The sequence below is a fragment of the Acartia tonsa genome, chromosome 14 (genome assembly GCF_053477335.1).
Source record: "Acartia tonsa isolate MP-2025a chromosome 14, ASM5347733v1, whole genome shotgun sequence".
NCBI classification, from domain to species: domain Eukaryota; kingdom Metazoa; phylum Arthropoda; class Copepoda; order Calanoida; family Acartiidae; genus Acartia; species Acartia tonsa.
This window is the reverse complement of record NC_137273.1, coordinates 34806427-34820708: the sequence shown is the minus strand read 5'-3', so window position 1 is coordinate 34820708 and position 14282 is coordinate 34806427. Positions and strand designations below refer to the sequence as shown.

Below are 14282 nucleotides of genomic sequence, written 5' to 3'. Positions count from 1 at the left end.
TTCATTTCTCTTCCCCCTCTCTGTCATCTATAATTTCCTTAGGGGGGTTGGGGGTGGGGGAGGTTGATATAGGCTAAAATATTTTAGTTAACATACGAGGATTCCAACAAAAAAATGGTTTTAAACTTTATTTTAAAAATACTAATATTAGTTATCTATAAATTAGCCGTTTTCTTAAAGTGATTCTTTACCTTTTCTGAAATTCATAATTTGTATTTATCATTTAAGATGCGTAGCATATCTATAAGTATCCGCTTCCGTCACTTACTCATTAGGAAATGCTGTACATATAGCTATATACCTTTGGGTATAGTCCCTTACGTGACAACGCCTCTTAAGGGGCGTTTTCTTGTATTTTTTACTTTAGTTTTTTAGGTAATGTTAGGTTAGGTTAAGTTAGGTTAGGTGATTGCCCCGCAGGGTTACAATTGGCCCTGCAGGGTTAAAGCCTTCCGTAGAGGTAAGAAATAGGGTAAAAGCTACTGTGAAATACGATCAAACGCCCCTTAAGAGGCGTTGCCACGAAAGGGACTTTACCCCCAACCTTTTATATTTGTTTAGGTAACAAACTTTCAATATTCTCTTTTATGAAAAAATACTATTTTATACTTTCAAAGATTGTATATTTTAAATTTTTGATCAATATTTTATTTTTATCCCAGAATGGAGAGGAATACGAAAATTACAAAAAAACTCCCTCTTTCTCTCTATGAATGTGATATATATTATTCATTCTATGTTATTGTTAAATCTTATAAAATTTTTAATTATACATATATCTAGGCATTTGAAATGAAATACAACAAAATATTTAGATTTTCAAATTAAGTTTTTATATCTGTTCTAAAATTCTAGTTAAAAAGTTTAATTTTAAAATTTAATTTTAAGAAATAAATTTTGATTCTATACAAGGGAACAAGACTTTGAATTTCATGTGGGGGTGGGGGTAAAGGGTAAAATATAAAATATTTTCATAAATTTGAAGGTGCCGTAGGGGGGGGGGGGGGTTCTTATCATTCCCCTCTTGGACGTCCCTGGCAGCATCTATAATTAAGAAACAAAGCTTAATTATGTTACCTAGAAAACAAAAGCAGCATTTTCTCTCAATTTAAAATTTTGATAACTTTGATCTAAGGGGTATGACAATAGCTGATAAAATTAGTTACATCCCAAATGATGTTACACAAAATACACCTTCTGTAGATTTCAATTAGTGGTTGAAACGTTTGGGCAATCTACTTATTACACCAACAAAATCAAAATGAAAAAAGTCGCCAAAGTTGTTTAGCCAATGAATAAGATACCTTAATTATAAAACTTTGGGGACTAATGAGTCCGATGTCCCCTCCCTAACTGGATAAATGTTAACAAATATATAATACGTAGATCTATATAAGATAAAACAAATTTTATTTTTTGGAAAATTTTATATTTTAGTTTTCAGGAATCTTAAAGATAGGACAAAAAATGATGAACAGCCCAAATGATGATAAACAAATTTACCGTACTGTGGATTAAAATATTGGTTGAAAAGTTTGGACAATACTAGTTTGGAACCAACCAATCTCGATTCAATAAAAAATACCCAACGTTTTTGAGCTGACGAATGAGATAACGTGGTTATAAAAGTTTGGGTACCTCTGTCAAAATTAACATTCTAATATTCCCTACCTCCCTGCTTTATATTAACCAGAGAGGGAGGGGTTATTGGACTGATTATTACACTAGTCCCCAAAGTTTTATGATACCGGTTTTTATTCGTTGGCATTATAACTTTGTGGTCTTTTATTGAATATGTTTAGTTAGTTCAATAAGTTTAATGTTTAGACGTTTCCACCCCTAATTGTAATTTGCGAAAAGGGTATTTTTGTGTATCATCATTGAGGGGCTGTACAACAATTTATCGGCCATTGTCATATCCCTTTATACCTCTGAACTTAGACTCGATCAATATCATACATCTGGAGGTTAAAGTTGAGAATACAGAGAATAATTAAATTCAGCCTGTGCTTTTTTTTCTCTTTCCCATTTACAAAATATAATGTTGTATGTGCTAGTTAATTGTACGGGGCGTAGTTATGGGGTGGGGTGGGGGAGAAGCGGGGCTGATTTTCGAGGATTTAAGTACATCCTCTTCCAAGGATTATTAATTCCATGTGTGAGAAGAAAGCAATAACTGCAGAGCTAGAGAGAGAGAGAGGGGACAATTTGGGCTGTTTATTACACTAGTCCCTAAACTTATAATAACGTTTTCTTATTCGTTGGCTTAACAACTTTAAGGACTTTGGTGAATTTTGATCGGTTGATTCATTAAATTGAGTGTTCAAACGTTTCAACAACTAATTTTTACCTACAGAAGGGGTATCATCATTAGGGATGTACATCAATCTATCAGCCATTGTCGTATCCCTTTAGATCCCTGCTTATCTTACTCTGAACTGTGAAAATCAGAGAGATATTTGAAATTATATATGAAACCAACAAAAGTTTTAGGATTTGTAGACAAGGATGACAACATCCACAATAGCTAATTTTCAAAACAAGACTGTTGTACAAACAGACATAACAACGCAAATTATAAATTGTAGTAGGACAAAGTGACTAAAAAATCAGCCATGTGACGTCATAAAATGAGGGATTATCCATCTCTTTTTTAGGGGTTTTCTTTCCTACTTCTTATCTCTCTTATTTTTTTATGACGTCGCACGGCTGAATTTTAAGTCAATTTGTCCCACTACTATAAATCAGAGGTCTAAACAAAATTATATGTAAATCTGTTGCAAAATTGTTTAATTTACATTCAGGACTTGATTAAAGAGATGCTTCGCTTATAACATTGTACCTAGTTGACATAGGAATCCAAAAAATCAAATTGGATAATTTATATTATAACGCAAAGTTTGAAATCGATAGGACAAGACTTACATATAAAAATTATTAATAAAAGCTCTCCGACACGAACGCAAAGTCGGACAGACAGACGGACATAGTAACAGTATCTGAGTGACGGATAATATCTATCTATAATCTATATAGCCGCTGCACTATTGAAACAAGGATGACAACATCCATAAGTAGCGAAGCTCAGAAAATCATGGATAGACAAGCGGAAAAAGTGAGTTATGATAAGTGGCCATAAAAAAAGAGGGAGAGAAAAATAATAGTTATTTCTCGCATCGTATTATAAACAGCTTTACGCGGATATAAAGTGTACAAGTGGGCCCGTGCCTTCGGCATCTCGGGGCAAAAAAACTGGTTTTAATCTTATGATCGTATATTTTTATAGACATAATTTTTTCGAATGGATGAGAACCGGTTCTAATCCACCGGATATTAATCGGTTTCGAACGAAAACGAAAAAAATAAGGATAAGTTAGAAATATTAGAAAATCACGAAACCCTTGCATATCAAGATAAAAATTTGTAGCATGAACGACAAACCGACGGACAAAGTAAGTTCAAACTGGTTGGTCTTTGGTAAGGAGTATCTTTACAAAAAAATTTAGTAATCTATTTTAAAAAGCAGCCGAGAAAATAACATTTCCTCCATACCGAACGAATGGATAGAATATGCATTTATTGCACCGTATTATAGACAGCTCTCCGTGGATAGTAAAGTAAAATTACATGACAAATTAAGGCCCGGTCTAACATAACTAGAATTAATTTTGTGATTTTCACTTCTTCATTCGTAGAAAGGTGGTTTAAAAACGATGCGATACATGATTTTTCAGTATGGCTGAGAAGAACCGGTTTTAATCCTGCGGATACTACTAGAATGACTATTAATGGTGACTGCATATTTCAGATGACACTGGGTACGAACTCAACCGACAACCAAGCTACCTCCTCAGGCATTACAAATATTTCAATTAAAACTCACCTTGGAAGCTGTTTATATAGTGCCTTTAAAAATGACGTCATGCTCATACTCACCTACCATTGGTCAATTAAACTACATACTGACCTACAATTCGTCAATTAAACTGTATCATGGCCTGCCATTGTATTGGGCTATCAATGGGCATTCGTATTGTATGACGTCATTTTTTTAATAGGCAGCATAAGAAGCTTATCATTTTTTTTCACCAGCTAAAAAACGTCCGCTTTATTTTAAGGAATTTTTAAATCTTTATTCGGAAAATTCAGCCGTACATCTCGGATAGCACCCAAGTAAATTATTTATGGCCGTCAGAGCATTACCGACAGACGGACAGACCAAGTAAAATAAACAGTAAATGCTCATCGATCAGGAAAATATTTACTTGAAAAAAATCAGCCGTCTATCTTGAGTAGCAGACAAGTAAATAAATTTTTTTCCATTACAAATTAAATGACCGTCAGAGCATTACCGATAGACTGACGAACCAAATGAATTATGTTCTAGATGCGCATTGGTATAAATTTCAAAAATAATTAATCGTCTATCGTAAATAGCAGCCAAGAAATTTACGTTTCCAACGGAGATTTAAAATCTACGATATGATTTAAATTTCCCCTTTTACATCCCCTTTTCTGTTAAAACGAACCGTGAGAAAACTATCCGAATTCTGAAAATGATTCGCGTTTTTAAAAAAAAATAGTCTAAAAGCTCAATTTTGTAATTATAAACTCTATCTCGTTTTCTTTAAAAACGCGCGAAATGTCCCTAAGAAAAGGGTGATTTAAAAACAATTTCGCGATTGCAACTTAAAATCGACAAAACTCAAAAAATCATAAAAATCGCTAGAAATTATGATCTTATATGATAAAAATATTGAAGGAAAAATTTTGAAATGGCATTATTTCCACAAATAAAATTTCGTAGACATTCGTAATTGGGCTCTCGCAACTTTAGTTGGCTCAATATCTCTCCTCCTGTTCAGCAGGGACTGATTAGTGCTGTTTGTGCTTGGTGCGATTTTCACTGTAGGTGGTATAGGAGCTTATTTAGAACACATACTTCTCTAGCAGACTATAATTGAATAATTATAGATTTTGTTTATTTAAATTTTAATTTACAAAAAGATTTAGAATTAAAGATGAGTAATAGCTCAAACTACAGATAGTCCCCTTAATTCGTTTTTTGCCTAAACAGGCCAAAAACGAAGTTTGCCTCTGTACCCCTCAGGTCTCCTAACTATCATCATTTTGCATAGCTCAATAAATCAATTTAATATTTCAATAATAACTATTTTATTTGATAAATTAATTTATATGTAAATTTAGGAGATAATTATGGTTAGTGCTGGAACAGAAAATTCCCCTGATTCGTTTTTTGACTAAAAGGGCCAAAAACGAAGTTTGCCTCTGTTCCCCTCAGGTCTCCTAACTTTCATCATTTTGCATAGCTCAATAAATCAATTTAATATTTAAATAATAATTATTTTATTTGATAAATTAATTTGTATGTAAATTTAGGAGATAATTATGGTTAGTGGTGGAACAGAAACTTCCCCTGATTCGTTTTTTGACTAAAAGGGCCAAAAACGAAGTTTGCCTCTGTTCCCCTCAGGTCACCTAACATTCATCATTTTGCATAGCCCAATATATCTATATAATACTTGAATAATAATTATTTCATTTAATAAATTAATTTGTATGTAAATTTAGGAGATAATTATGGTTAGTGCTGGAACAGAAACTTCCCCTGATTCGTTTTTTGACTAAAAGGGCCAAAAAACGAAATTTGCCTCTGTTCCCCTCAGTTCTCCTAACTTTCATCATTTTGCATAGCTCAATAAATCAATATTAATATTTAAATAATAACTATTTCATTTAATTAATTAATTTGTATGTAAATTTAGGAGATAATTATGGTTAGTGCTGGAACAGAAACTTCCCCTGATTCGTTTTTTGACTAAAAGGGCCAAAAAACGAAATTTGCCTCTGTTCCCCTCAGGTCACCTAACATTCATCAATTCTCATTTAAAACAACACATTTATGTAATCTAATAATTCAACTATTATTTTTACATTTTACTAATTAATTTTAAATTTAAATGTTATAATGAAAGTGGTTTCTGCTTGTTCAATTAGTTCCCCAGATTCATTTTTTCCCTAAAGTGGCCCAAAAACGAACTTAGGCTCTTTTCCCATCATGTCTCCAATAATCATCATTATATAAGTCACATTAATCCAATTAATTATATATCCAAATTATTAATAATTAATTATGCTTATAACTTTATTTATATTTATTTACAGATGATTATGGTTTGCTTGCACTTGAGCAGATAGTTCCCCTGATTCGTTTTTGCCTAAAAAGGGCCAAACACTTAGTTAGCCTCTGTGCCCCTATAACAAATTAATCCCCTGATTCGTTTTTTGCCAAAAAATGCCAAAAACGAAATTATGCTCTGTTCCCCTCAGGACTTCAACATTCATCATTCCACAAGTGATGCAGCATCTAAAACTGTATAGAGTCAGGCTATGGTATTGTTTCTACTTGTAGATAGTTCTCCTGATGTGGTATACCCTCTTATGGTCTCTTGTGGAACTTGCCTCTGTTCAAACATTTATTAAGACCAATGCCTCTTTGGCCCATTGATTCAGTTTTAGGCTTAAATGGCCACAACCATTGGATCTTCAGGATTTACCACAAGAAAAACAATTATAATGAGCAAGACTCAAGATGAATACCTAATTCTCTTTATTTTCAGATAGTATGATTAATTAAGCATCATAATCATCTAATAATGTCATGATCAACATTTGAAGAGAAGGGAAACACTCATTTGCTATAACCTTAATAGAAAAACCCAGGCAGATAATGGTAAAAAAATTTTTTTTTTAAAGAAAAAAGATGACAAAATTTAGTAATTTTTAAGAAAAAAAAAATATTTTTCACCTGAAGAGTTATGTAGTGTCTAATATTCGTTTTTTGGTATTAAAAAAGCATATAAACAAATTTGATTTTTTTTTGAAATTAAAAAAAAATTCTTACCTAGGTAGCTATACTCTGTCATAGATTCGTTTTTTGCATAAAAAGACAAAAAACGATTTTTCTGTATGTTTCACATATTTCACCTAATTCATAAAGCTTGTAAATCAATATTTTTACAAACATTAAAAAAAATTTCAAAATTAAAAAAAAAAATTTTAAAAATATTTTTTACCTAACGAGCTATACTGTGTCAAATATTCGTTTTTTGTCTAAAAAGGCAAAAAACGATTTTTGTCTATGTTTCACATATGTCACCTTTCTCAATGCTTGCAAATTAATATTTTTGAAAACTTTAGAATAAAATTTTTTAATTTTTGAAAAAAATTTAAAAAAATATTTTTTATCTATAAGGCTATACTGTGTCAAAGATTCGTTTTTTGTAAAAAAAGGCAAAAAACGATTTTTGTCTATGTTTTACACACATGACTCTTCTTAAAGCTTGCAAATTAATATTTTTACAAACATTAAAACAAAGTTTCAAAATTTTAAAGAAAATTTAAAAAAAATATTTTTTACCTAAGAAACTATACTGTGTCAAAGATTCGTTTTTTGTATAAAAAAGGCAAAAAACGATTTTTGTCTATGTTTCACACATATCACTCTTCTTGAAGCTTGCAAATCAATATTTTTACAAACATTAAAAAAAAATTTAAAATTAAAAAAAAAATTTTAAAAATATTTTTTACCTAACAAGCTATACTGTGTCAAATATTCGTTTTTTGTATAAAAAGGCAAAAAACGATTTTTGTCTATGTTTCACATATGTCACCTTTCTCAATGCTTGCAAATTAATATTTTTGAAAACTTTAAAATAAAATTTTTTAATTTTTGAAAAAATTTTTAAAAAATATTTTTGATCTATATAGCTATACTGTGTCAAAGATTCGTTTTTTGTAAAATAGGCAAAAAACGATTTTTGTCTATGTTTCACACATATCACTCTTCTTAAAGCTTGCAAACTAAAATTTTTACAAACATTAAAACAAAATTACAAAAATTTTTAGTAAATTTAAAAAAAAATATTTTTTAACAAGCTATACTGTGTCAAATATTCGTTTTTTGTATGAAAAGACAAAAAACAATTTTTGTCTATGTTTCACAAATGTCACCTTTCTCAATGCTTGCTAATCAATATTTTGGAAAACATTGTATTTGTATGAAACAGCTACATACCAAATATTCTTAGTTTATCACCATTTATAAATTGAAATATTTACTATTAATCAGAGCTTGAAGAAGGCCCTTGGATTTGTGAAGTTTGTGGGTCATCCTGTAACTCTCATAGACATTACGGAGGTAATGTTTACATGATATTTTTTGTTGACTTAAATAACCTGGGTTGTTGCGAAGGGATCCTAGAAATAAGTGTCGTATTTTATTGTTGCTTAATTAAATTAAACATTTTAATCAAAATAAGAAGATTAGTAATGATATCGGGCGTTTTCGTTAAAATTTTAATAATTAAATATTTTTTTTGTAAGCACCCTAAGTGTTCAATAATAGCGATAGATAGATAGATCTGAATTATTACAGTATGGCACGTAAGTAGATTTTGGTAGCTAAAGCGAAAATTCTTTGTATTAAACTCGTGATAATTTAACGATCTATTATATAATGAGTGGAAGTTTAATTTATCTAAATTTTTAAATTAGTTTTTATGAAAGAACCTTTTCCGCCTTATTGTTAAAAAAATACATCTTTATCTTACGCAAATTAGAGATATACTTTTTTTCCGGTTTCAAATTTATTACAATCATGTTACCACTTTAGTTTACCAAATTTATTTTACGGGCCATACTGACAATTATTTAGAAAATCGATTAGGAGATTAAATAATCCCTTTTTAACATCCACCAAATTTGTTAATTTTCCCCTCCCTACTTTTTATTGAAAGGAGGGGGGGGGGTTGTGGGGGGGGGGGCAAGGGGTTGGATTGGATAGGATATTTGGAAAGCTCCAGAAAAACTGGTTTTAATCTTATAATTTTTCATTTTAATATCCGCGGAAAGCTGTTTGTAATACGGTGCGACAAATAACTTGTTACATATTTAGTTTCCTAATACAAATACTAGCGGTTTCGCCCCTAGCTTGTTTGGGCTTTGCCCCAAGAGGTTTGGTCAACCTAATTTTTCGCATGTTAGATTTAAAAGAAAAATTTAAAACAGGTTTTTTTTTGGGGGGGGGGTAAGTTGACCCCACTATTTTAATTTTAATTTTATTAATTGTTGTTATCCTTGTTACAAGCGAAGCTTTTCTATAACTAGGGTGGGAATCGTCCGAAACGGATAGCATTTTTCGTTAATTCATGCATGTCAAAATTGTCCTATCGATTTCAATCTTTGCAGGGTGATTTCTGTAGTAGGTAGGTACGATTTAAAAAGCGTTGCAACTCTATTATCGTTACAAGAATGTCCGTACGTCCATTTAACAAAATTTTTTTTTATGTTACATAATTGTCCTATTGATCTGATTCATAGGACAATCAGGTTCAATGTCATGCAACAAAATTACTTACAATTTTGTTCTTGATCATTCAGTTCTGACACTCTACAATTGTTAATATTCGTTTGTCCTATCGTTTCAGAGCTTCGATTTTCTGTATGTTGTCAACCTTGTTTGTTTTATTGCAGGTAGTTGCTGTTATGCGTGTCAGGCGTTCTTTAGAAGAACTGTTGTTCAAAATTTAGTTGGTATAAACATTTATAAACTCACTAGCGGCTGCGGGCCTAATATCTAGGAAACTCTGTATTTAATGGTGTAGATAAAGTAAGGGGAAAAATAGCCTAGAACCATCCCAAGGATTAAATATACTATTATAATAGCCATGACCTATGTTAATATTCCCTATAAAAGATTACTCAATCAGTTTAGTAGTTATTAAAATCTTAGGCTAACAGATAACTACCTCCAACCCTTTTCCAAGGACCTTTTTCGTCTGCTACCTAATCATTCTCTGCTACTTGGGATGGGGATAACCAGTTATTTATACAGAGCTGGATCTTTAAATCATTTTAGTGGTTAGCCAGATCGGGATGAAACAACTTTCTACCAATGAGAGCACATCATTTTATGAAATGCCGCGCTGTGATTGGCTGAAATTCAGCTCACCCCGATCTGGCTCACCACTAAAATGATTTAAAGATCCAGCTCAGTTAATAATCCCTTCCCCCTCTAGTGTTTTACTCTAATATGCAGTGCACGCATCTGATTGCCAGTCTATATGTTTGATTATAAAAGTTTATTTGAAATTTAATTAATCTAGTGAACAAAAATTTACATCTAGAATAATTGATTTTTGTGGCGATTCCCTGGCACATTTGGAATAAAATAACAGACTGATTCTTGACTGTATAATATATTCTCAAATATCCTTATATAAAAGTAACAGGATGTCTGTAGATTTCTACAACCACTAAACTAATTTAGTTCTCTTTTATACTATGCTTTCTTATTTTAGGGGGGGTTGGGGGTGTCTTACTCTCCAAGAAAATAGCCTAAAACCACCACAGGACCAGTAAGTATATTCCCTGAAGAGTAGAATCCAATCGGTTCAGTGGTTACCGAGATCTTCCACTTCCTACCATGTAAAAGAGCCCAAAATTTTTTTTTCTCTTTCTTTATGAAACTAAAATTGAAAGTTCAGTGCCGACTTATCACACCTTCCCCTTCCCCATCAACTTAAGTGTCACTAGAGGCCTCTAAGGCAGCCACTTGTACTTAAGCTGCTCTACTAGCATACAATCATAAATGTCCGTGTTTCAGTAGGTCTACGATGTCGCATATCCGGAGGTAACTGTGTGGTGAGCACCAAGGACAGGAGCTGTTCATCCTGCAGGTTCCAGAAGTGTCTGGCCATCGGCATGGATGCAAAAAATATCTGGGTCAGGTTTCTTTCTCTCAAGGAAACAGCGAATAGTGACCAATAAAAAATTTCGCCATAGTATACAAATGACCAATGATAGGCCAGTGTACGTACATTATAATTGACCAATGGTAAATTGTAGACAGGCCTATAATTGGTCATTTGTATTTATGACATTTTTTATTGGACAAAATGCGCCGTTTTTTTCTAGTTGCAAAGCTACACTATTAATAACTTTAGCTGTTCGTCCGCCAGTATATAACCCTATGGAGGTAAGTGTGATGTTCTCGACTGCTATTCAAGATACAAAGCAAATTTTTAAAATCGAAGCTTTTCTATAATTGGGGTAGGTCCTTCTGTCCGTCCGTAACCGTTAGATCTTTTCGTTAATTTACACATGTTCTCCTATCGATTTCAAACTTTGCATGATAATTCCTTTAACAGTTAGGTACGATTTATGAAGCGTAGCAACTCTATTATCTTTACTAGAAAGTCCTTACGTCCATTTAAAACATGCTGATTTAAAACTTTTTTGACAACAACTTTTTGGAACCTTGGTCTGTCAGTTATGCTTGAAAATATATAAATATTTTTTTTTATTTATGAAGGTTTTGTGATTTTTTAAATTCATTTTATCATTATGACCACTTAACATCTGCTCTATAACCATTTGTCCATTATTTTTTGTGCTTCCGCTGCTTAGAAATGTTGTCATCCTTGTTTGTTTACTATTTCATCTTTCTGAATGGACGATAAATTGATGTACATTCCCAATTACGTTAAATTAATAATCAATAATCATTAATTAAGATTGGAATTATTTTTTCAAAAAATTATACACTGATAATTTGTACCAAAAAATTAAGATTTAATTAAAGTCCTTAAAATCATCAAGCCAATTATTGAAATAACTTGTTTTTTAAAACTTTGAGTACTACATTCGGGTACTAAATATATTAAGGGCACTCCAAGAATTTATGTTTTGCCTAGGGCCGGAGGGCCAAGAGAAAACAGAATCTGGTAAGAGTACAGAATATGGCAGAACAGGTATTCGGTTTTTCAAGTATGGTTTCGAAACCGATCAATATCCGCTGGATTAGAACCGGTTCTCAGCCATACGAAAAAGTCATGTATTGTATCGTATTATATCCAGTTTTCGGCGATTATAAAATGTACAATCATAATAGTATTACTAGTTTTGTTAGACCGTGCCTTCGGCATCTCGGGGCTAACAAACCTGGTTTTAATCTTATAATTGTACCTATTTTATCCGCGGAAGCCATAGAGAAAAAAAAAGAGAGGAATCGAAGCAACTAGAAGACGAAAATAGGCAGTGGGCCTAGAGGCCTACTCAGCGCTTTTGCCGCGCTAAAATTTATTGCTATTTCACTACTTTTCAAATGGGAGGATTAAAAATTATTTTAAAAAATATTTTTTTACTTTTTACTATTTCCATATTTAGGGCAAGAATATTAGATTAGATATTTTCGTTTTAATGTTTTAATTAAAAATTACATAGAATTTTATTTTTATTTAAAAAAATTTGTTCATGAAAGATGAATCCTTCTATTTCTAAAAAGGGGGAAATTTTTTTCATAATGAACATTCAGCTGATTCTGACCGCCCACGGCTGTTTGCTAAATATCGCTTTTCTTTTTATTCACATTATTATTTATGATTGACTTACAAAAAGCCCTGGGCGGCTTTTGATTTTCGTCTGCTTCTAAATTTAGGGATGGGGAAGTATTATTTTACCATGAAAAAGGGGTGAGTATTCATCCTCTTATCCTTTTTCCTTATGGCGGAAGCCAAAGAAGAAAATAAGATATTGATTATATATTTCTGTCAATGGTAAATGGGTTAGATTCAGTAATACTTTTGTCCCTTTTAAAATAACAAACACTGCATATATACCTACCCTTGAAAACTTAACCTAATGTGATAAAATTAAGGGCTTAAAGGACGCCTGCAAGAAATACCACGCTTAAACTGATGAAAGACTGCCACAAGTAGACCCAATACCTCAAATTTAAAGCCTTCAGCTTCAATAACAAAAAAGTTCTAGGCATTTCAAAAAAGCATTTTATATACAATGGAAATTTTAAAAGATTTCCGATGCTCATAAAAGAAAAAACAATATTAAATTACGTTGCCTAGACACAAAATTATAACCTTATCTTTGTCAGAAATTTAGATTGCCGGTAACTGATTACATTTTTACAATAAAAACACCACATTTCATAGTCAAAATCTATGAAAAAAATTCAATTTAAATTGCATTTTTAAACAAAAATCATAGCGGAAACAAAGGGGGAAACTTCTGCAAGCTCAGCTGTGATTGGTTGCTTAGCTGATTCAGCCTTCTGATTGGCTACAGACACTCGGTACAACGCAAGTTAAACTTAATTTTTTTTAATGATTTTGACTATAAAAATGGGTATTTTTATTGTAAATATATAATTAGTTACTGGCAATCTAAATTTATGACAAAAAGTAGCTTATAATTTTGTTTCTAGGCCACGTAGTTTAATTTCAAAATTTCTAACATTAGCATTCAAATTCTTTCAAACTTTTCATTGTACATAAAATGTCATTTTAAAATGCCTGGAACTTTTTTGTTATAGAAGCTGAAGGCTTCAAATTTGGGGTATTGGGTCTACTTGTGGCAGTCTTTCAGCAGTTAAAGCGTGGTATTCCTTGCAGGCTTCCTTTAAGGAGCCAAACAAAAATTGGGGGGGGGGGGGGTTGCAAGGGATTTTTGCTTACCTAATGCACCTAATTTACAGGGATCTAAAGGGATAAGACAATGGATTACAATTAGTGGTTGAAATGTTTAAACACTCAACTAAATTAACCAATAAATCAAAATTTAGTAAAAGTCTTCAAATGTTTAAGCCAACGAATAAGAAAACGTTATTATATAACTTTTGGGACTAGTGTAATAAACAGTCCAATGTCCCCTCCCTCCCTGCCAAAGTTATGTGATTTCAGGCCTCAAGCTCGGATTCCTCCTCTGTCACCTCTGCAGAATCACCAGGCACAGCAGATTTGAAATAGCAGTAGGAATATCTGCAATACAAAGTAGAACGATGTCTGTCTGTCCGTCTGTATGTCTGTCTGTTCCAGATATATATTTACATATATTATCTAATTCATAGGAATCTAAATATTTTTAAACTTTAACTTAATTGATAAAAAAAAAAAAAATTTCAATTTAATTCAAACCTTACTAAATAAATATATTTCATAATCAAACCCAAATCGTTAATTAAGGTCAGAAATTTATAACATTTAATAAAAACAATAAGAGTATTTATATAATTTTAAAAAAATAATAAAAATTAATATATTAAGATTGAAAATTTTTCTCATCAACAACCAATTAGATTAACAGTAAATAATTATAGTGTGAAAATATTCACTAAAACATTTGACTTTAAAGGACGCCTGCAAGAAATAACACGCTTTAACTGCTAAAAGACTGCCACAAGAAGA

At 31.7% G+C, this 14282-nt stretch overlaps 1 protein-coding gene across 1 annotated transcript; it reads left to right on the top strand.

The window, feature by feature from the left end:
• The first annotated feature begins 6333 nt into the window (after positions 1 to 6333).
• LOC145305439 (nuclear hormone receptor family member nhr-111-like) lies at positions 6334 to 13844 on the top strand. Its single transcript, XM_080147056.1, has 6 exons — positions 6334 to 6376; positions 8153 to 8221; positions 9556 to 9615; positions 10688 to 10806; positions 11778 to 11834; positions 13779 to 13844. The coding sequence occupies exons 1-6, from the start codon at positions 6334 to 6336 to the stop codon at positions 13842 to 13844; spliced, it is 414 nt and encodes a 137-aa protein (XP_080003182.1).
• The last annotated feature ends 438 nt before the right edge of the window (positions 13845 to 14282 follow it).

What these genes read in the sequence shown, in the direction of transcription:
- LOC145305439 (XM_080147056.1), top strand. Translation starts at nt 6,334, where the DNA reads ATGCTCTGTTCCCCTCAGGACTTCAACATTCATCATTCCACAA. An exon ending in CAACATTCATCATTCCACAA is followed by an intron (nt 6,377 to 8,152) that starts GTGATGCAGCAT and finishes ACTATTAATCAG; the next exon opens with AGCTTGAAGAAGGCCCTTGG. An exon ending in TGTTGTTCAAAATTTAGTTG is followed by an intron (nt 9,616 to 10,687) that starts GTATAAACATTT and finishes TCCGTGTTTCAG; the next exon opens with TAGGTCTACGATGTCGCATA.